This window comes from Bombyx mori, chromosome 7 (genome assembly GCF_030269925.1).
Source record: "Bombyx mori chromosome 7, ASM3026992v2".
NCBI lineage: Eukaryota > Metazoa > Arthropoda > Insecta > Lepidoptera > Bombycidae > Bombyx > Bombyx mori.
In genome coordinates, this window is record NC_085113.1 from 6489225 (window position 1) to 6510309 (window position 21085).

The 21085-nt window shown below is 36.2% G+C and overlaps 1 protein-coding gene across 2 annotated transcripts in view; it reads left to right on the forward strand.

Moving 5' to 3' along the window:
- Nucleotides 1–21085, forward strand: part of LOC101742231 (histone-lysine N-methyltransferase trithorax) — a 26531-nt gene continuing 5446 nt past the window's right edge. Inside the window, exons 1-12 of one of the 2 annotated variants that reach the window (XM_038011898.2) lie at nucleotides 1–993; nucleotides 4629–5853; nucleotides 5931–6122; nucleotides 6306–6646; nucleotides 6908–7447; nucleotides 8252–8425; nucleotides 8741–8953; nucleotides 9440–9601; nucleotides 9682–19203; nucleotides 19278–19501; nucleotides 19583–19710; nucleotides 20880–21070. In XM_038011898.2, coding sequence (XP_037867826.1) covers nucleotides 817–993; nucleotides 4629–5853; nucleotides 5931–6122; nucleotides 6306–6646; nucleotides 6908–7447; nucleotides 8252–8425; nucleotides 8741–8953; nucleotides 9440–9601; nucleotides 9682–19203; nucleotides 19278–19501; nucleotides 19583–19710; nucleotides 20880–21070 — 13089 coding nt within the window. In that variant the 5' untranslated portion in view covers nucleotides 1–816. The remainder of the gene's footprint in view (nucleotides 994–4628; nucleotides 5854–5930; nucleotides 6123–6305; nucleotides 6647–6907; nucleotides 7448–8251; nucleotides 8426–8740; nucleotides 8954–9439; nucleotides 9602–9681; nucleotides 19204–19277; nucleotides 19502–19582; nucleotides 19711–20879; nucleotides 21071–21085) is intronic. The other variant, XM_038011899.2, reaches the window with a different exon arrangement.

Below are 21085 nucleotides of genomic sequence, written 5' to 3' on the forward strand. Positions count from 1 at the left end.
GACTTTGTTCACACTTTAATGTAGGTAAAATGCACCCAAATAATTAAAACGATGAAAATAAACTATAAAGAATGCATACATGTAAATTATTTTGATTCAATAAAAAATTTAGTTTAAAATAAAAGAAACAGTGCGTGACTTGAGATGAGCCTTGTTCATTATATTCATTTGTGCGCAAGTGTGTTTCTTTTCTATCTATTGGTGTGTAGTAGTAAGCGACATGTTTGTTTTCATACCGGTCCGAATTAACGTCGCTATTGGTTCAAAATCCATAACTGGCCTCCGAGAGCCAGGTGTCGTTCACACCGCGGCCTCGCGCCTCGTCTCGTTAATCACTCGCGTTCGCTATTGTTAAAACCGCGACGATCAGCCATCTTTGTCAATCTACTACGAATCAATTTTATTTAATTGTATGATAAAATACCTAATGTCACAAAACGCAGTTGAATTAATTGAGTGTATCATTGTGTATCGTGAAATCAAATTCACCGTAATCCGTAACGTTCTATAAGTTCTCTTTTGTTTCAATAGCAGCCGACGCTTCGATGAATGGAAGCTCGTTTTATACGACGGCGTTAACAACCAGTCCACCATTAAAATGATGAATGATGTGTTTTGCGCAAAGACAATCAATAATGACAGTTTTAGTGAAAAATAAAAAGGGTGATTTCTGTGTTTATGTTTGAAAGTGTTCGTGATTAAAACTGCTAAGTAATTTGTAAAATATACATTGCATAAATGAGTGAAATGGCGTTGCGGAGCGCGCGGGCCCGAGCATGCGCGCCTCTTTCCTCGCAATTGCCAGGAACGCACTAAATGTCCTTCGGTTACATTCACATCAAAATGGGAAGGTCGAGATTCCCTGGAAAGCCACTCAAATTTCAAAACAGAAAGCGTATCAGTGTTTTATCTGGGACTGTTTATCATGAAACTGCTGCAGAGGGCCCGCCAGCCCGCAGCGTTGCTGCTAATGATTTTGCTGGGGAACAAGAGGTAAAATTCATTGTTCACAACATAAGCGTTTATTATAAATACTCTTTTTTTCATAATTTTAATACCCGGATATGTTGTGTTTACGTAATATCGACAAGCAATAAATGTTTTGCTTAATCGCCCATAAAGTAAAGTATGTTGGATTGACATTTCAATACTCTACTTACCAACAAAACTGTTATGGCTGAAACGTGTTGATAATTTTGAGATTGTTTAGACCAAGACTGCAGTATGAAATTAAAATTTGTAAATAGAGGCGAACTCTACAACATAACCTCACTATTGTGTCTCCTCATAGAGAAACATAGTATTTAGTAAATGTAAAACTCAAAACTATAACATAAATCAATTTTTATTATTACTTTTAAATGAGTTTATGTAGTTTTATAAAAATAACTAGCAAATTTGCAATTGGAACTGATTAAGGTTGATGGTAGGCCAGAAATTGTAACAAAGGAGGGAGAATGTTTCATCTCCTAGTTCTATCTATCTATTAGACAAATAATATATTTTGCAATTCAGAATTTTGTCAGTAACATTATTAAAATAAAATCAAGGAGTTAGAGTGAGTAGATTTATAACATTCTACTATAATATAATTCACAGATTAGCAAGAAATGTTTTACTGCTAAAACATTCTTGCTAATCTTCTCAAATATTATACTGTTCCTTGAACTTGTTCCTTGTACTGTTCTTTGAAATTGATTATTATATTTTAAACAGATCAACAGCATAATAGGTTCACATTTTGATATTTGGAGAATCTGTTAAGTCTGTTTTTAAAGCAGTTCAATACTGCTGTTGATACAACACCTTAAGGCAGCCACTTTCATTCTGTAATTACAGTTTGGTAAAAATGCTTCAAAGGGCTCTGTTATGATGCGCCTGCTTAGTTTTCATGAATGTCCTTGTAGACGTTGATTCTTATTGTGGGTGAACAGATTCTCAATACTAGGAACCTGGTTTCAACAAATCAGTATCTTTATATGTTTCAATAACACTTTTCTCTCTGTTCACAAGAGATGTGAGGCAAAGGGCTGCCAATCACTACAGGGTAAAATATCTTTATGTTCTAAAAATCTTTGTCATTTATCTCTGAACTTTCTCTAAATGGTCAAACTTTGAGTTTTTCTTAAACTAGGGGTTCCATATTCCAAATGCATACTTCAACAATGGTCTTACATACGTTTTATAAAGTTTTAATAATGATTTTGGTACAGCAGATAAAACTTGAAATTTGCTCTTTCGTAAGTTTAATTGTGTGTGATCCTGTTTCTCATCATTGCATAATATAACGAAACTTAGGTCCCCTGTGTATTTAATGGTATTTGTTTTTTGTTGCTTTGATGGGTCAATAAATCACAGCTTTTCTGTAAAAATGACTATCAAATAACTCTTGCCAATGAACTTTTGTAGTGTAGTGATGAATAGTTGATGTATTAGTCATGTTGTAATTTCAGTTAAGACAACTCTCGCTTGTGACACTACGAGTCCATACCAATGAATTTTTTGTTTTATTACTTGTAGACTGTGTCAATTAAATTTTTACTTGTAGATGTGCTTTTTTTGTTTAAATAGGTGAAATGTGTTCAGGGTTGCAATCATTACCTACTGTTCCCTTTGTATGCATATCCATTGTGCCAGAATAATGCCTTAGAGATGGATTTTAATTTCCAATGCAATACCACTATACAGTTAGAGTTAATTCAGGTTTGATATCAGCTTGACTGTATAATTTGCAACTGCTTCTATGATTCATATGTATTCACTTGGAAGACAGTAAGTTCCCAGTAGATCATAATGAAATGAATGTTGATCCATGTATTCAGTGTGCAGGTGCTGGATTCATATTATTATTGAGAGAGGAATTGAAGAATTAGGAGAGGAATTTTGACCCTGGTGTAGGTTTAAGGGACCCCTATCAATGCCCAATATGCTCACCTCTGTTTTCTGCATTTCTCTACCTGCCTGCCTACCCAAAATTGATAAGTATCTACTAGCGTACCTTAAGATTTTCATTCAAGTATAGAATTTCTAGTAATTCTTGACATGTCAAGGTCTTTTAGTCATAGAGAGATTTCGCTGGAAGAGGTATTCCACTTCAACAGGATATAAACTAACCATGCATCCACTTTTCGTTAGCTCGTAAGATCATAAAATTTTGATTCTTTTTATTGTGTGGTCTTTAGGTATATTTGTTTCACACCATGCAGTAAAATCTTCTACCCTATATGTTTGGTTTTCCTAGAAAAGAGGAACATATCCAGCTGAGAATATGAAACTAACATCCTCAGGGATTTTATAGTGTTTTTCATGTATGTCCATCAAAATAATCCAATTAAGTGCAGTGCCTAGTATATCAACATATCCCAAGAATACACTGTCTGTTGATATTTTTGAGTCATGAGTCTATATATGGAGAGGTTGTTGTATATTATCTAATATAGTCTTATTTCTTTTAAAGAAAAACTCACCTAGAATTTTCAGATATAATTTGATTTGAATTGAATTTGAATTTTCCGTTGGAGCATGTTTGGCTCAAACTAAATCTTAAGGGAGCTTTAATAAACGATTGTTTAGAATGGTGCTAATACAGTTCACATATGTGTTTATTATCTAGGTTAGAAATGTTAGAATTAGTATCTTTCCTAATACAAATGGCATTCGGCACCTTGGTGTTCTTGCTTTAGTTGTGTTTATTCTAACTCCCATAAACACAGGAGAAGAATTTAAGTAAGGAGTGTTGAACTTGGAATTCTTCATTTCAACATTAACTTTGCAGCTTGCAACATTAACTTTTGCAGAATGATGTAATGTTTTTAGTAAAATATATAGTATGGAAGCTCAAAATCTATATATACTGCTACTCTTCTAAACATGTTGATAAATTAGGTTGTCACTTTTGAATGATTGCTTTGATTTGATTTGATTGATTTTTTAGTGTTACTATATGTATGATATACTAGTGATTCAGGCGAGTGTGCACAACAATTGCTAATTTATTTGATGACTAGACAGACTCTGGTTAGAAGTAATAATTTTAGGTGTGTTTCTGTCTTTTGCTTTTACTTTTGTGTCCTCAAATGTTAACAACATCTTTTTCAAGAGCCAGGGATAATAGTTGTCTTTCCAGTATAATTAATAAAAGTGGTGAATATTATAATATTGGTATAAATATACCATACAGTAATGTATGAATTCAATAGACAACAATTTGTTATTGGTGACTCTCCTCAATATCTATAGCAGTTTATTCCCAGCCTCTCACTAAGCTACTTGCTATAAAGTTGTATATTGGATTAGTTCAGTTTTGTGTTCACTTTGTTTGAGATTTATGGATTTTTATTTTATTTTCATATAGAAATTTATGGCCTGGTTCAATGCTATTGTCTGCTTGATTCTGATAGTGAGGCTTTCTAAAAGTCTTTTCACCTTATTTTAAGATTTAAAATTGTTACTAGTACTTTACATATTACTTTTTTATGCTATAAACTACATTCATTACATTGGAAAAATTATGTATATTAAACACATATTACAAATATACTCTTAGATAAAGAAAATAAAACAATATAATATTAAGTAATTGTTTTATACTATGTGTTCATTAGTAATGTCTTATTTTCTTATTTTAGGAAGAAGAAAAGAAAGAAGCAAACAATGAAGTCAAAAATGAAATTGAAGCCACTGAAAACGAATTAAGTCAACCAAACAAAAAACAAGACTCTAAAAGTATCCATACATCAAAGTCTCCTGTGCGTACCCGGTCGCAAAATAAAATGGAGGCCACAAAAGCTGATAAACCTGTAAAGAAAACAGTAACCTTTGGTACTGTTGAAAGCTGTGAAGATATATTTTTTCCCCTAAAAAAGCTTCCTTCAAAACATCATGCTCCTCTTGTCCCTATTATAAAGAAAAAATCTTTATTGAAACAAACTGAATATTCAACATTCAACAGTATACTTAAACCCGCGAAACTTACTGATTTGAGCTCTAAGTCTTCATCAGAACATCAAGAAGGGTATTTAAGAAAAAATTTGAATCCTTTGTCAAAACCTATGAATAAATTTTCACAGCTGAGTGAGAACCGTTGTATTTCACCACCACCAAGAAATTCATCACCTGTTGAAAGAGATAATAATGGAACAACAACAAAATTTGTATTGCCTGTTAGAAGTGCCCATTCATCTCGTGTTATTAAACCCAATAAAAGGTTTATAGATGGTGAGGAGCCAACAGCAATAACAAGTATAATATCTTCAGGAAAGGTTCTTAAGAAACCAAAGCTAAAGAGATTGGTTTTCAATAATATACATAATGACGATGATGAAACTCCAGATGAAGATGAACTCAATAAAATTATTGAAGCAGAAAAAAATAAGGAAAAATCTGTTCTTAAAACTTCTAGTTTATTCAAAGACAAAACAACAAACTCCTTTTTATCTCTTAATAGTGGTTCACGAAAAGGAGTTCATGATCTATTTTCTTATGATAAGGAACGCGAACATCAAGATGAGAATTCCAATGTAGAATGTTCAGAAAAGGTGAAAACAACTGAATCAGCCAAGGATGACAGGTCCGGGCATGCTATGAGAAAATTAATGGACATATCTGATGCAAGTAGCTCAAGCAGCACCAGTAGTGGTTCTGAATCTGAAGAGAGTTGGGAGAGTGATAGTGCTGAGGGAAGTGGAGAAGAATTAGATAAACCAATTTTACCAAGTCCAGATAAAGACAAATCAGCTTCTCAGTTACTAAGTGGAAAAGTTATAATAAGGGAGGCTAGATTACAACTTAATTCTCCCGCTCAAACAACTTCTGGATTAGATGGTCCTTTCTCGATGCTCACATCAGCCTCATGTAAGTTAAATAATGAATAGCAGTACAACCTTTGAACCACCTGAAAGTTATTTTATTAAACTGTATTTGTATTTCAGCAAACAATCCACCAACAACTGTAACTTGTGGAGTTTGTGGAGCTGTGAGGTTTTACAGATTTGTGAAACAAGCCAGAAAATTTGGAATTTATTCATGTGAATCTTGTCGCAAATTTATCACAAAACTCTTGAAAAGAGATAAAATGGCTCATAGAATGGGTCCTGTCTCAATGCACTGCCTAAAAGGAGAAGGTATGAATTAGATAAAATTAAAATGTAATACTTAAGTAAATAAAATAAAAATAAAAATTTATTCTTGTGTCAGTTAATTTGACTAAAAGCAGAATAGATGTCTTTTTAGTAGCAACAGAACTGTTACAACTCCATTTTATTTTATTTTGTGATTTTTGTAATTGTACTTAAAATAATTTACAGGAAATTGTCATGTACCACCAATAGTTAGATCACAACAGTGGAAGTTATTACGATGTACAAATAAAACTAGATGTCCTGCGTGCTGGCTGAAAATGTGCTTAAAGGCTTTTCAAGTACCACCCAGCATTAGAGCTAGCCTTACTGCTATGTTGCCACCTAACATGAGGCCAAGTGTTAAGCCTACTCCTTTATCACCAGCGAATCCGCTAAGAGTGCCTACTACAAACGCTGCTGTAACCAGTCAGCCTGTTTTTGGGTTAAGTGTGAATGACAATGAAACAAACATATTTGGTAGTTTGACGTCAACCAAGAAAACAGTAGAGGAGCCAGAAAAAGTTGAGGTTTGTTTACATTAAATTAATTACTCAATTCATATTTTTTAAAAATATGTCGTTGTTTATTAAATAATACATAATTACTGTATTTTCTCTTTATATAGAATGAACTAATCCAATTTTATATTAAATTTTAAACCATTGCACATGAGGACCCTTTTGTTTGAGATGAATTTGATTGTAATATTGTAAAAAGTTTTCGAATCATCCCACTGCACAGTGTTAATCTGTGCCAATAATGTGACTTGTGTTCAAATTTGCTTTCAGGAGAAGGTTTCAAAGGAACAATCAAATACAGAAGAAAACAATGAAGATTTTTGTGCCAGTAGGAAGCGCCAATTAACAAGGATAAAAGTTAGGAAAAAAGATAAATCAGAGGCCAAACAAATTGAAGACCCTAAGAGGCAAAAAATGGAACTCAAAGGTCCAAGAGTTAAGCATGTCTGTCGAAGTGCATCCATTGTATTGGGACAACCTATTGCTACTTTTCCTACTATGGAAGAAAAAGACAAACATGACAAAGTTATATCTGAAGAAGATAACACTGTCTCTACCATTGATAAAGATATTGAAGCACCTGATTTATCAAGTGAAGAATCTGAGGTAGATCTGGAGAATAAAGTACCACAGATAATTCTTGAAGCGGTTTCAGTAAAGGATGTAGAGGAATCCCCTGTAGAACCAAAGAAAAGAAAAGTTGATCCATTGCTGGCTAAACAGGGTAAAGCAGAATCAAGTGAGGATGAAACTGTAATGGACCTCATACCCAAGAAAACTATACAGAAACCTTTATCCAACATCACTAATGTAAGATGATTGTTTAATAGTGATGTGGACTAATTTTGTTTAGCAAATATGGTTCGCAGTAGATCAATCTGTAATCTGTGTCCTCACAGTGTAGCTTTTTTTTTATTAGATGGTTGGACGAATTCACAGCCCACGTGGGGTTTATTTGTTACTGGAACCCATAGATATCTACAACGTAAATGCGCCACCCACCTTGAAATATAAATTCTAAGGTCTCAAGTATAGTTACAACGGCTGCCCCACCCTTCAAACCGAAACGCATTACTGCTTCACGGCAGAAATAGGCAGGGTGGTATCTACCCGTGCGGAGTCACAAGAGGTCCTGCCACCAGTAAAAAAGTACCTGGTATTAAATAATTATGAGAGTGTGCAGAAGTCACTATCTGATTATAGTACTCAATCTTAAGGACATGAGGTTGGAGTCTTAATTGTATGTCATAACAGCTGATCTGATTCTTTATTGTGTATGAAGTTAAACAAGCATTTAGTTCAACTGATGACGAGAGAAGTAGACCAGATATTGATATTACATTGCATGCAGTACACTCTCAACATGCCCTATGACCAGATGATTTTATTTACCTTTTAAGTACATGACATTATTCCTTAAATGTGGAGGTAATTCGTGAATACATGAAATAAAATTTTAATTTTCGGGTGTTACAATTTGGAAAAGAGAGATTAACAGAAAATGGTACAACAAGTATTAACTAGTAAAATATTTATATTTACCTGAAAAATATGTATAATTAAAAAATTATTAATGATTAACATTGCTAATTAATCTTGAATTGCGCTTTATAGGTCCGCGGGCGCACACAGAAATGTGGACAAAATCGACCAGAATTAATATGTGTCGATTTTTGGGAGAGTTACGACCCTGATGAAGTATGCAATTCTGGATTTGGTCTCATCGGCACTTTACCATTCACTGTTGCCAAATTGTGTTTCTTATGCGGAAGTGCTGGCCAAGAAAAAGTAAGTCTCAAAAAAACCAGCCACTGTCTTTTAAAAGTTTAGTGTACAGCTATCTAAAATACAAAAATGTGTGTTGAATCTAGTCTTATTGTTTATACTGAAACCTAATCAGTATTGTATTTTTTCATTGGTTCACCATGCCAAAGCTAACACAAATTAAAGCTTTCAGCAAGCCTAACTTTTGAATGAGTTTTGAATGACCTGAAAATTATAAAATTGACATGATTTTAATTCAGCAGTTCTTCTAAAGGAAAAGTAATGGATGTAGAAATGAATGAAACACAACAGTTTAAAATTTCTGTATTTTTTTCAAAGCAGATGGTAGTGTGCTCGAGCTGTTGCGAGTGGTACCACACGTGGTGCGCGGAGGACGCGAGCGGCGGGCGCGGCTGGCGGTGCGCGCGCTGTGCGTGCTGTGCCGTGTGCGAGCGCGCCGCCGCCCGTTTACGATGTCGTCTGTGCGCTGCGCCACATCATGCAATTTGTCTGCCCGCTGCACCTCCGGACCATCGTAGTGACTGGCCACAGGTCATTGCATTTATCATATTTTTAGCGAAGTAGAATACAAAAATATTTTATTGGTTTAGAGGAGTAGTTGCTCTCACAACCAACCTGGTCATAAAATTAAATATTTTCCAGATAACCGTCACAATGCGAATGTCGCCACTCGCCTCGAGACATGAGAACGTAGTCTCAATTGTATTGTACTGTAAGGATTTCCCACATTTCAAACTGGAGTATGTACTACTTTGTGGTAGTGACGGGTGGTTATGAGCATGCTTAAATTAAAAATATCCCAACTCAATGAGAAACCTTTCCCTAGGTGGTTTGAGTGTAGGAGAGAAATGATATCGACTATAAGTCTGTATTATATCAGATTGCTAACGTTCATCAGCACTGGTGACCACTTATCATAAGGATGACATCTTCGTCCGCTTTTAAAAGCCTTTACGTGAATATATAAACGTCTTAGAATTAATTATCTGTATAATAAAATAACGTTTTTGTCTACAGATCTGCAGTGCGTGTCTGAAATGTAAAAGCTGCGAAAGTACTCGCGTGAGCAAGTTTGTTGGTAGTTTACCTTTTTGTGGTCCATGCTTTAAACTTAGACAAAAAGGAAATTATTGTCCGCTCTGTCAAGCGTGTTACAGAGATAATGATTTTGATAGCAAGGTAATTTTGAATGGATATTTATTTTATTTGAATCTTTATACATGTTATCAGTTTTAAACAAAATCTCTAAATAATTTCAGATGATGGAATGTGGTTGGTGTGGCCGCTGGGTACATGCAAGCTGTGAAGGTTTATCTGGAGAGGAGTACCAACTTCTTTCCGCACTTCCGCCCTCGATCGAGTATATTTGTTGTAAATGCATGCCTCATGATCCCCCTTGGAGGAAAATGCTTACTGAACATTTAAAAGGACGACTTTTACATCTACTCAAACTACTTGCCAAGAGTAAAAAAGCTTGTGCATTACTAAAATTGACACCACACAAAAATACGCCGATCGCTAACAAACCGTACCGCATTACATCACCACAGGCTATCAGAAAACTACACTTTGAATCCGAAGATGATTCTTTGAAAACAACTGAAACTAAAGTCTACAGAAACAGCTCTAGAGGAAAACGTAATAATGCACAAACCAAAGATGATACAACCGAGTCGCAAGTATGGCGTTGTTCATCGCTGTTAGCTGATGTCGATATGGAAAAGGAAGACATTCCACATACTTCTCATAAAGTTGTAAATCTTCAGGAACCCTTGATGCAGAATAAAGAGGTCTGCTTTTCAACAGGTCTTTATGGTACCAAGACAGAGTTTGATGCCCCTTGTGTTGAAGTACACGAAAATTACCCTTCTCAGAAACAAAACGACAAAGCAACAACAATGCTACCAGCATCTCCTAATGTTGAAAAATATTGTGATGATGAGACAGTGAGGAGCTTCCCACAAGCTCGAAGTGAACAAGACTTGAGCCCAGCCATTGTAAGAATTAATGATACAATAGTTGCTGAAATGACTGAAAATAATAAGATGGTGTCACCATCTTTACTAGACATAAAGAAAAGAGTCAATAATGATGAATATGTTTCTTTAAAAGATTTTAATCATGATATGAAGGAAGTTATTACCAGGACAGTAAATGACGACTTGAAGAAAATTTACAAAGATTTATTCTCAGAAACATTTCCCTGGTTTGATTGTGAAAACAATTGTCTTCAACCAAATTTGGAAGTTGAGGGTGAACTGGAAGATAGTGAATCCTTAAAAGATGATGACATGTCTGATAATAAAGGGCTTAAAGCTTCTGCACAATCAATCGAAAGACCCCAAGATCAGATAGTTCCAAAAATTGAAAACGATGAAAATAAAATAGAAGAAGATTTGATAGACTTTTATCCAGTTTTTGATTCTAGAACTTGTGTCTTGTGCAAAGTGGTCGGTGACGCTACTCCGTCAATGGAAGGACGCTTGCTTTATTGTGGTCAGAATGATTGGATTCATGCTAATTGTGCTTTATGGTCAGCAGAAGTGTTTGAAGAAATAGATGGATCTTTGCAAAATGTACATTCAGCAATATCCAGAGGAAAAATGATTAAATGTGCTGCATGTGAAACAAAAGGTGCAAGTGTCGGTTGTTGCGCTAAAAATTGTAGTGAGACCTACCACTATGCCTGTGCAAGAAAACAAACTTGTGCCTTTATGGATGATAAAAGAGTGTTTTGCCCTACACATGGGAAAGATGTACCTAAGAAAAGTTTACAAAAAGACACAGATTTTGAACTAACAAGACCTGTTTATGTTGAGCTTGACAAGAAAAAGAAAAGGTATGGTGAAATTAATAAAGTTCAATTTATACTTGGATCACTAACAGTAAATACTTTGGGAAAAATTGTACCTTCAGTATCAGATTATGAAGAATTCTTAATCCCTGTTGATTTTTCTTGTACCCGATTATTTTGGTCTTGTAAAAAACCTACGAAAATAGTGAGATACACAATCAAAACCAAATTGATACTAGCAGAACCTTTGCCTGGTTTTGACTTTGGAGTTAATATAACCGTAGATCATAATTTGGAAACTCATGCAGTTGACAGAATGATGGCTGAAATTGGATCATGGCATGAAAGTTTGCAGAATGGGTCCAGTAAATCTGCACTCATGTTATCCAACGATAAGTCTCCAACAAAACAAGGGAATTCTGTTACCTTAGAGGATTTAGCAGTACAGCAAGTGGTTGAACATTTATTAGATAATGTTTGCAAACAAGAACAACAGGATGATGAAGAACCTCAAAATACTGCCGACTTATTACCTCCTGAAGTAAAAGATGCTATTTTCGAAGATTTGAACCATGATTTACTGGATGGTATATCCATGCAAGATATATTTCAAGACTTGAGACATGAATTTTACGGTATAGTTGTACAATCCGAAGACAAAAGTAATGATAAATCAGATTTGCGTCCTACTGATATCATTGACGAATTACTTAATGCAAGATTTGAATCAGGAAGCAAAGAATTGAAAAGAAGTAAATCTGAGATGCTGCTTCAAACTCATGGCCTCAAAAATTTGACAACTGGTCGTGGTCAACAAAGATCAAGCAGTTGGAACAATAAATTTGATACAAGTTTATTGTCATCTACTATAAAACGATGTAAAATTGGAAAAGCATCTACAGTAACAGAAAAACTTAATCCTGCCCAAAGAGGAGGAATAGTAGTTGAAAACCAAACTGTAGCAACAAAGGAAGCCGAAAGTACTAATTCGAGGTCGGAAGAAAAAAAAGCGAAAGTAGATCGTTGCTCCAATAATGTATGCGATGAAGTGCCTCACACGTCTGGTGTAAACTACCGTGAAACTAAAGAAAAAGAAGAATCTACGGCAGTAAAAAATGATAAAACCGAAGGGTACTTTGCAGATGTAATAGACTTCTATACAAAGATACAGTGTAGTCCCATAGCACAACTAGATGGTACTGAAGATTGGTCAGGATCTGAGAGTTCCTGTGGTTCACGTCCAAGCAGCCCCCGAGAAAATGATTTTTCTCCTATTCAGCAACTAGATGGCGCAGAAGATAATATTCCAGGTGATACACAGAGAAGTCAAACAAATCAATTTATGTATAGAGCCAGTGGGACAGAGAGTTACACAGTCACATTTGCTGGGAATTCGGTTAATGGGCAATCAGAGCTTGTTATGAGATCGTTTGAAGATCCTTCAGGGACGATAAATCAAATGGAACAACCCGTGCGATGTGATAGATGTCAATGCACTTATAGAAATAAAGATTCTTATGACAGACATGTGCCATCTTGCGACATGGTGTCAACTAGTGAAAGTGAGAGTGAAAATCCTAAATCGCCAGAAAATCGAACATTAACAACCCTTCAAAATGCTTTTCAAGGTGCTTTTGCACAACCAATGATTATTCATGCAGGAGTTGTCAGTGGCTCAGAAAACACTGTAAAAGCTGAAAGCATATCAGCCAGAAGAACATCTATCAATACGAGGCAAATTACCATTAATGGAACAATTGTGGAAACACCATCTCCGGGACCTTCAAACGAAATGACTATGACAATTACAGAGCAAATGAAATCTGGAACTGTAATATTTGATCAAAGTAAGACTACTAACGTTCAAGTGTCCACTAATCAGCAAATGATGCCATCGCCACAAATCGTTGTTACTCCTCAAATGCTGCTGCCCAACAAATCGAATTCTGGGGCAGGAAAAATGATGACACCTCAAATAATTACACAGCCCGGAATTTTACCATACAATATTTGTGTTAAACAAGGAAACACTAACATACAACAAATTCAAGGAAGTACAGATATGACTCAACTTTTATCTGGATCAGGGGGTATACAAGTTATATCATCGAATTCCAACCAAGTACTTACAATACCTTCAAATCAACAGGGTAATATTACTCCCATTATCCAGGGTAAAAATCAAGTGGCAAATTTCCCAAACATGGCCAGTGCTTCGTCAATAGCTTTACCTGTTAATTCAATACAAGGAATGCCAAATTCTTCTATTATTCAAAATATCCAACCAATGATACGACCATCTAATCCAACCATTGTTGTACCTGCAGTGTCGGCACAAAGACTAGCTTCACCAAACACACACAAGCAACAGATTTTAATGCCTGGAACCCAAAAATCTCCAAAGAAACAACCGACTCCCGTTCAGCCTAAACCCATTTTTCAAACAACGAATAGGCCAAGAGGTCGACCGATACCCAAACCCGCTTCAGTAAAACGACACACTAAACTAGAAAAAACTTTCACGACAATCAATCAGACACCCATCGGCCCCGGAAATACAGTGATTCAATTACAAACTAACAATCAAACAGGTCAGCCTTCAATAATTGTGCAACCTGTAGCCAACCAGAACATTATGTCGGCCTATGTTGAAGCACTATCTCAACAACAAAATCAAAATATGCAATATATCGCCACAATTGCACCTCAGGGAGATTTTAAGACAGGACCGACACAGTTTATATCACAAGGTGGTCTTGTACCTCAAACGTTCCAAATACAACAGACTGAATCTGGAGGATTAGTTGCTGTGCCTAGTGGGGGAATACCAGTATTACTGCCCCAAGGAAACGTCGGAATCTTGCCACAAACTATTCAGCAGGGAGCTACCATCTTACCCCAAGGAGCAATACAGACACAAGGAATAATTTCGCAGGGACCAAATGGACCTACAATTTTACCTCAAACGATTCACACCCAAAATGGTGCAACATTAATACCACAAGGTACACTACAAGGTTTGGCCCCTGGGAATATTACAACGCAAACCGCAACGCTGCTCCCAAATAATACATTGCAGACGGCAGGTGCTACTGTCGTACCACAGAGTGGAATTGGGAATGGTCAAACCACTATAATACCTAATGCGTTACAAACACAAGGTAATACTTTGACAGGTGCAACTATTCTACCACAAGGTACGCTTCTGCCTCAGTTCTGCAACGATCAAGTTTTGCTCGGATCGACACCAACACTGGAAATGGTGACGGATTCATCTGGATGCATGTATTTAACTACGACGCAACCTGTCTATTATGGCTTAGAAACGATTGTGCAGAATACAGTAATGTCATCTCAACAATTTGTCTCGACTGCTATGCAAGGAGTGCTCGCACAAAACAGTAGTTTTTCCGCAACAACTACACAAGTGTTCCAAGCCAGTAAGATTGAACCTATTGTAGAAGTACCAACAGGCTATGTTGTTGTGAACAATGTCGGAGATAATGTTTCATCGTCGACGCCTAACGTTGTAACGGCACAATCGGTTCAGTCTTCTCCGGCTTCCATGAAGGCAGTTAAAACTAGCGTTCCCAATCTTACACTGCAACCATTAACCGAGAAAGCTTTAAATAATAGCATCCGTCAAACACCCAAAGTAATCCATATGAGTTCTTCACCTTTAACAATGGGATCGCAGTCGTGCCCTAACTCAATAATGACTGGGAGACAGACAATAAATCCGATAACGTCGCAGATTCACAGTATGACGTTGTCAAACGCTTCGCATAATATTCACCGAGCCGCCAATGTGACTAAACAAAACGTTTCGATGTCTCCTGTCACTCTAGTTTCTTCCACTGGACAGCCCGTTCTGGCAATATCTCAATCGACTCCAAACTCTACGACAACATTTTCAATGCAACCTATACCGCTGTCACAGCCTATAGTCACAAGCTCTATAGCACCATCTTTAAATAAGAACAATGTTAAAACAGAAAACTCCCATGTCATTGAAATTAGTGGCAATTTGCAAGACAATACGAATTCGTCCAATGTACCGACTATAAGTGTGGCACAGAGTATTAAATCACCAACACCTTGGAGACAAATAAGTACGTTAACCAATAATGCTCATACCGAAAACAAGATAGAAATGCAAGGAACAGGAAAAACGAATATTATTACACCATCAATGACCATACAAAGCAATAATATGCCAGGAAGGTCACATTTACACAATGAACATGATAAAATAAATCAAAGTTGTCTTATGACAATGTCAAATAATGGTAATGGTTTATCAAATGTCAATACACACTCTCATCAGTATGAGCCTAATCTCAATGTGAGCCACCATCAGTCCCATTCTTCGAACAATGTTATACATATAGCAGCGGGAAACATATATCCACCTGTATCAGGTATGAGCACTTTTGATGCTGACACGACATTGAAATTGAGTAAGATAAATGCTCTTTCGAAAACTGAAGGAGGTCATCTGAATTTCTCACAAGAAATAATGGCTTCACACTCGCAACATAATGCTAATAATGAAAAATCTTTTCAAAATTTGGGAACAAATGACAACAAACATAATATGGATTGCATGTCGGGTCAAATGAATATACACAAATTAAACAGTTGCCAGATGGCTGGCAGCATGAACAATGCTCCTGCCATTAGTATTATACCTCACAATGTCATGCGTCCACCATCACAAAGTACTCAAAACAATCTACCTTCCAACAATCAAAACCAAATGTGTTCGATTTCAACAAGTTCTTCTCACGGACAAGTGCAGCTATTGAACTCTGGAAACAACTCTATTCAAAATATAAACTTATCTTGTCAGGAAGCTGTAAACAGTAGAATGAATATTGTTTCATCCAATGATAACATGCAATTGAATCATGAAATCACAAATACATCTAATATGCCTCATGGAAATATGCAAATAGTTTCTCATGAAAATAATCAAATGTCATCATCCAATCAGATTCACATCATGAATGGACAAATTCAACACAATCGTCAAATTGATACTAATAATCAACTACAACAGCAAATTAGTCAAAACAGCTCTGGAAGATCTTTCCATGAAAATATGATGAGCTCCCAGCAAAATCACAACCAAACCATGATGTCCATCCGTAACACTCCTGACAGTAATGACCTTATAAATCAGTCTATGAATATGCACAATTTAGGCAGCAATGCACATCCCAACAGATCGGAAATAAATGATCACAATCATATGCAAATGCAGCAAGCAATGTCAAATATGCAAAATAATAGAATATTAATGGATAATATGCAACCTCACAATTTGAATAACCATAACCACACCATACATTCCAATCGAGGGATGGACAACATGCATAATACACAATTGCAAAACATGCAACAAATAAACCATCATATGAATAGCAACAGTCGTTCTTTGATGGAAAATAATATGCATGTAAACCAGCAGATGAATATGCAACAAAACAGACAAATCGACAATTCAGGCATGCATCATCAACATCAAATGCCCAATGTCATGCAAATGCAAAATAATCGCCAACACAATGAGAGCAATATGATAAATTTGCATCAACATGTAAATCAAATGCATAATAGACAACAAATTGAAACTTCTATGCATATGCATCATATGCCAGCAAATACAACAAATATGAATTTAAATCAGATGGATAATTCTGGCTCACTACCATACATACACGGGAACAGAAATGACAACAATGCAATGGCAATGCAAGGGATGAATGTAATGAATCAAATTCAAAACAATAGATGTGCAATGGATCATTCATCAATCATGCAACACCAAATGAATAATATGAGTTCTATGAATAACATGAACATGCACAATAATCTAAGTAATGCAATGCAAATGAATAACGTAAATCATCAATCTATGAATACTTCATTGATGCACGTTCCTAACATTCCGGATATTAAAACAGAACTTCAAAATTCATGCAGTGGAAGTTGTTCTAGCAATAGTTCTCTCTTCTCTGCAAATCAGAATTCAATGGAAATCTGTTCCAACATGAACGCTCCCAATATGACAATGGGTTCGAGTACGATGTTGCATGGTATGAATGCAAATAATCCAAATATGTCTTCTAGTAATATGATGTTGAATAATATAAATAACAGCAACAATATGTTTGCAACGGGCGCTCAAAACAATATAAATAGCCACGATATGTTGATGAATTGCACCAACGCCGCCGATCATAGTGTCGCTGGCCTGTTGTCTGGAACACCTAATCATAGTATGATGATGAACAGCCCTCAAACTCATGCAACAAATAATGCAAGCCAATCGTTAAATACCCAAATTAGTAACAATTCCCAAGTGAACCTGAATAATTGTAGTATGGCTGCTAATAATGCGCAAAACCCAAATGTACCAAATATGGAGGGTCAATTAAACAGAAACAATTTACCGGTAGAACCACCTAAATTCACCCAGGAACCACTAAGAGGCAAGAATATGATGAGCTCTGCAACAAATAATAATATCTCCATTCCTAATATTCCTAACAATGATTGTGCTAAAGTTAATATCGTCAATAACGACAAGCCGAATCACAACATTTCCGTAAATAATCAAATCGGATATATGCAGATGAATTCACAAAACAACAGAATTATAAATTTACCAGAGAGAAACAACAGACTAAACAATACAAGTATAGACAGCAATATTTCGCAACATGTCCAACAACAGCACAATATACGTGTGGTTACAAATAACAGCAACGGTAATGTAAGCGGAATTGCAAACGATCCGATATCATTCCAGCAGAAGAATGAAAGTTCTGGAACCACAATAAACGTACCTTTTCAAGCTATTCCAAACAGTGCCCCGATGAACATCAACGTGAATTCTAGTAACAACACTGTTAATATAACCGTACAGAATAACCTTGTCGACCCTAAAATAGCTTCAAAAGGTGCTGCGGATATCAGTTTTCCATTGCAAAACAATGCGAATATTTTGCCAAACCAAAATTCCACAAACAATATGATTTGCATTCCAGTACAGAATAATACTATAAATTTACCAACACAGAACAGTTCCAGTATCACTTTACCTAAAGCACCGCCAACTCAACAATCCGGTATACCGACAAATGTTGTGAATCCAATGTCCATGCGACCCATGAACAGAGTATTGCCACTACACAGGGACTGTCAAAGCAAATCGGCTACGAAATCGTCACCTTCGACAAAAACTTTACCAGTGCCAAAACAAAGACCAGTTAGTCATGATATGCCAGATCTAAATATAAAAGACGAAACAATTGACAGTGACCTCGAAAAAGCCATTGAAGAATCCAAGCGAATGATGGAACTTGAAAGGGCTAATAGAGAAAAAGAAGAAAGAGACGCCACTCAAGCTATGCAGCTATCAACTGAACTGAACAGAGCGAACACGAGCTCCGCTTCAGATAACGAGACTATCAGAATAAATGCTCCAGCTGAAATTAAATCTAAGGAATCTTCACTACCAAGCTTAGATGCAGAGATGATCGAAGTTCAACCACCAAGAATATTGATAGAAAAGGACAGAAATAAAGCGCCTGCACCGGCTAAATTATCGACCGCTACAACAAAGCTGTTGAAAAGACCTATACACCACACGGATAAGAAAAATGAAAATGAAACAGTGACGAAGAAGCCCAGCAAGCTTTCTAAGGAAAATAAACCTACTCTGTCCAAGCCGGGTCCGGATATTCCAAAAGATGATGGGCCCAAATTGATTTATGAAGTCTCTTCAGAGGATGGATTTAATTATACATCATCATCATTGAATGATCTTTGGGCAAAAGTAATTGAAGCTGTACAAAATGCAAGAAAACAGTCGGGACTACCACTTATACAATATAATTTACCACCTAGCACATCCGGAACCCATCTTTTGGGACTCAACAACAATGCGCTAAGATATCTTGTTGAACAACTGCCTGGGGTAAGTGAAAACGTGTTTTTCATAATTATGAAAACAATTTAAGCATTACTTTTAACATTCTTTTATTTATCTAGGCAAGCCGTTGCATCAAATACAAAACACGACAGGGGCGACAATTGAATAGCTTGGATACGGATTTAGACCTTAGTGAAGGATTCAAAGAGAGCCCCTGGGGAAGCGCTAGAACAGGGCCCATAGCGAGGAAACCTAATCACGACATGTTCAGCTGGATGGCCTCACCTTTCAGAGAGGAACCGCCTCCGTTTGGTGGTCAAGAGACTGAGAGCTCGATTTCTAGGTAAATGTTGCATTACGATCACTAAATATATTCCACTCTCAATCTCGCAAAGATTTAATGCGAACATTTTGTTTGTCACAGACGTTTAGCGACTTTACCGCCGGCGATGAGATTCAGACAACTGAAAGAAACTTCTAAGATATCAGTCGGCGTCTACAGGTCGCACATTCACGGACGTGGCTTATTCTGCAAACGTGATATCGAAGAAGGTATGTTGAGGGTAGTTTCCATTCAAAGAATGACTGTTCGCTTTATCGGAATATTTTAATTTAGGTTTGGGAAAATACGTTCCGAACCTAAATTCCGCAATGAATAAGTGATCTCTATGGTAGATTTACGGTAATTAAATACAAGTAATGTTAGCTTTGACCGAGGCAGCTTGGTAAGACAGTCTTACTAAGACCTGGTTAGTAGTTATTTTTGTTGTATTCAGTATTATTATTGTGTAACCGAATCGCAGTCACAAAATTGAAACGTCAATAAAGCATCAGTGTAAATGGAAGGCTTTAATTAATATGTAAACTATTTCGAAGTGGTGTCTTTAAAAATAAATTCTTACTAAGAATAACTTGTATTTAAACAGAACGGATGACCATATCAAATATTAATATCGAGTATATAAGTAAGTGATATTCCAGCTTTTGCGACTAAAATAGAAAACGAAGGCACTCGACTTGCTTCACGACTAGTACTCTCGATGGAACCTCAGATAGAAAAATAAGATGAATACACATAGTACTATCAATTAACATAGATGGATAAATCAAGGTAGCTGAAGAGCAGGACTGTACCGATTCATAGTCGATTGTCACACATCGCTTTCATATATGAATTAAAACACTTAATTAATTAATAAGTATTATTTAATATGAGCGCACACTGAACCGAACACTTAGGAAAAAGACAAGAAAAAAGTTGAGTAAAGAGCGAGATAGCTACATTTTAGAATGACAGGTCGTCTTCTCGCATTAAAACTGTATAATCTCAAAACTTACTAATTTTACAGGAGAGTTTTTTAAAGGCTTAACATGTGATATTTTTAATATTAATAATTTTTGCAACATTTTTTTACCAGTTACACTATCTGTCTTTTAAAGTAAGATAAAATTATGTATAAATTTTCTTAATAGTAGTCAAAACATAGGTAAACTAAAAAAAAAAAACTAAAACTAAAATTCGCTCTTTGGACAGTATTCATGAGAAAAATACTGGTGATACCAAATGATTCCGCATATTAATTCAATTTCGAATATTTTTGGAAATGGTACAGTTTTAATGCGAAAAGACGAGGTGTCGAATACGTTTAGGAATTGGTTTGATATCTCACAGTCGCCCTTGCATTTGTGTCTGTTATAAACTATTCTAAATATTTGGCTAGGTGATATGGTGATCGAGTACGCGGGAGAAGTGATCCGCGCCGTGCTGGCGGACCAGCGCGAGAAGCGTTACGAGGCGATGAGCGGGCGGCGCGGCGTCGGCGGCTGCTACATGTTCCGCATCGACGACAACCTCGTGGTCGACGCCACGCTCAAGGGAAACGCAGCGAGATTTATCAACCACTCCTGTGACGTGAGTTTCACCTTC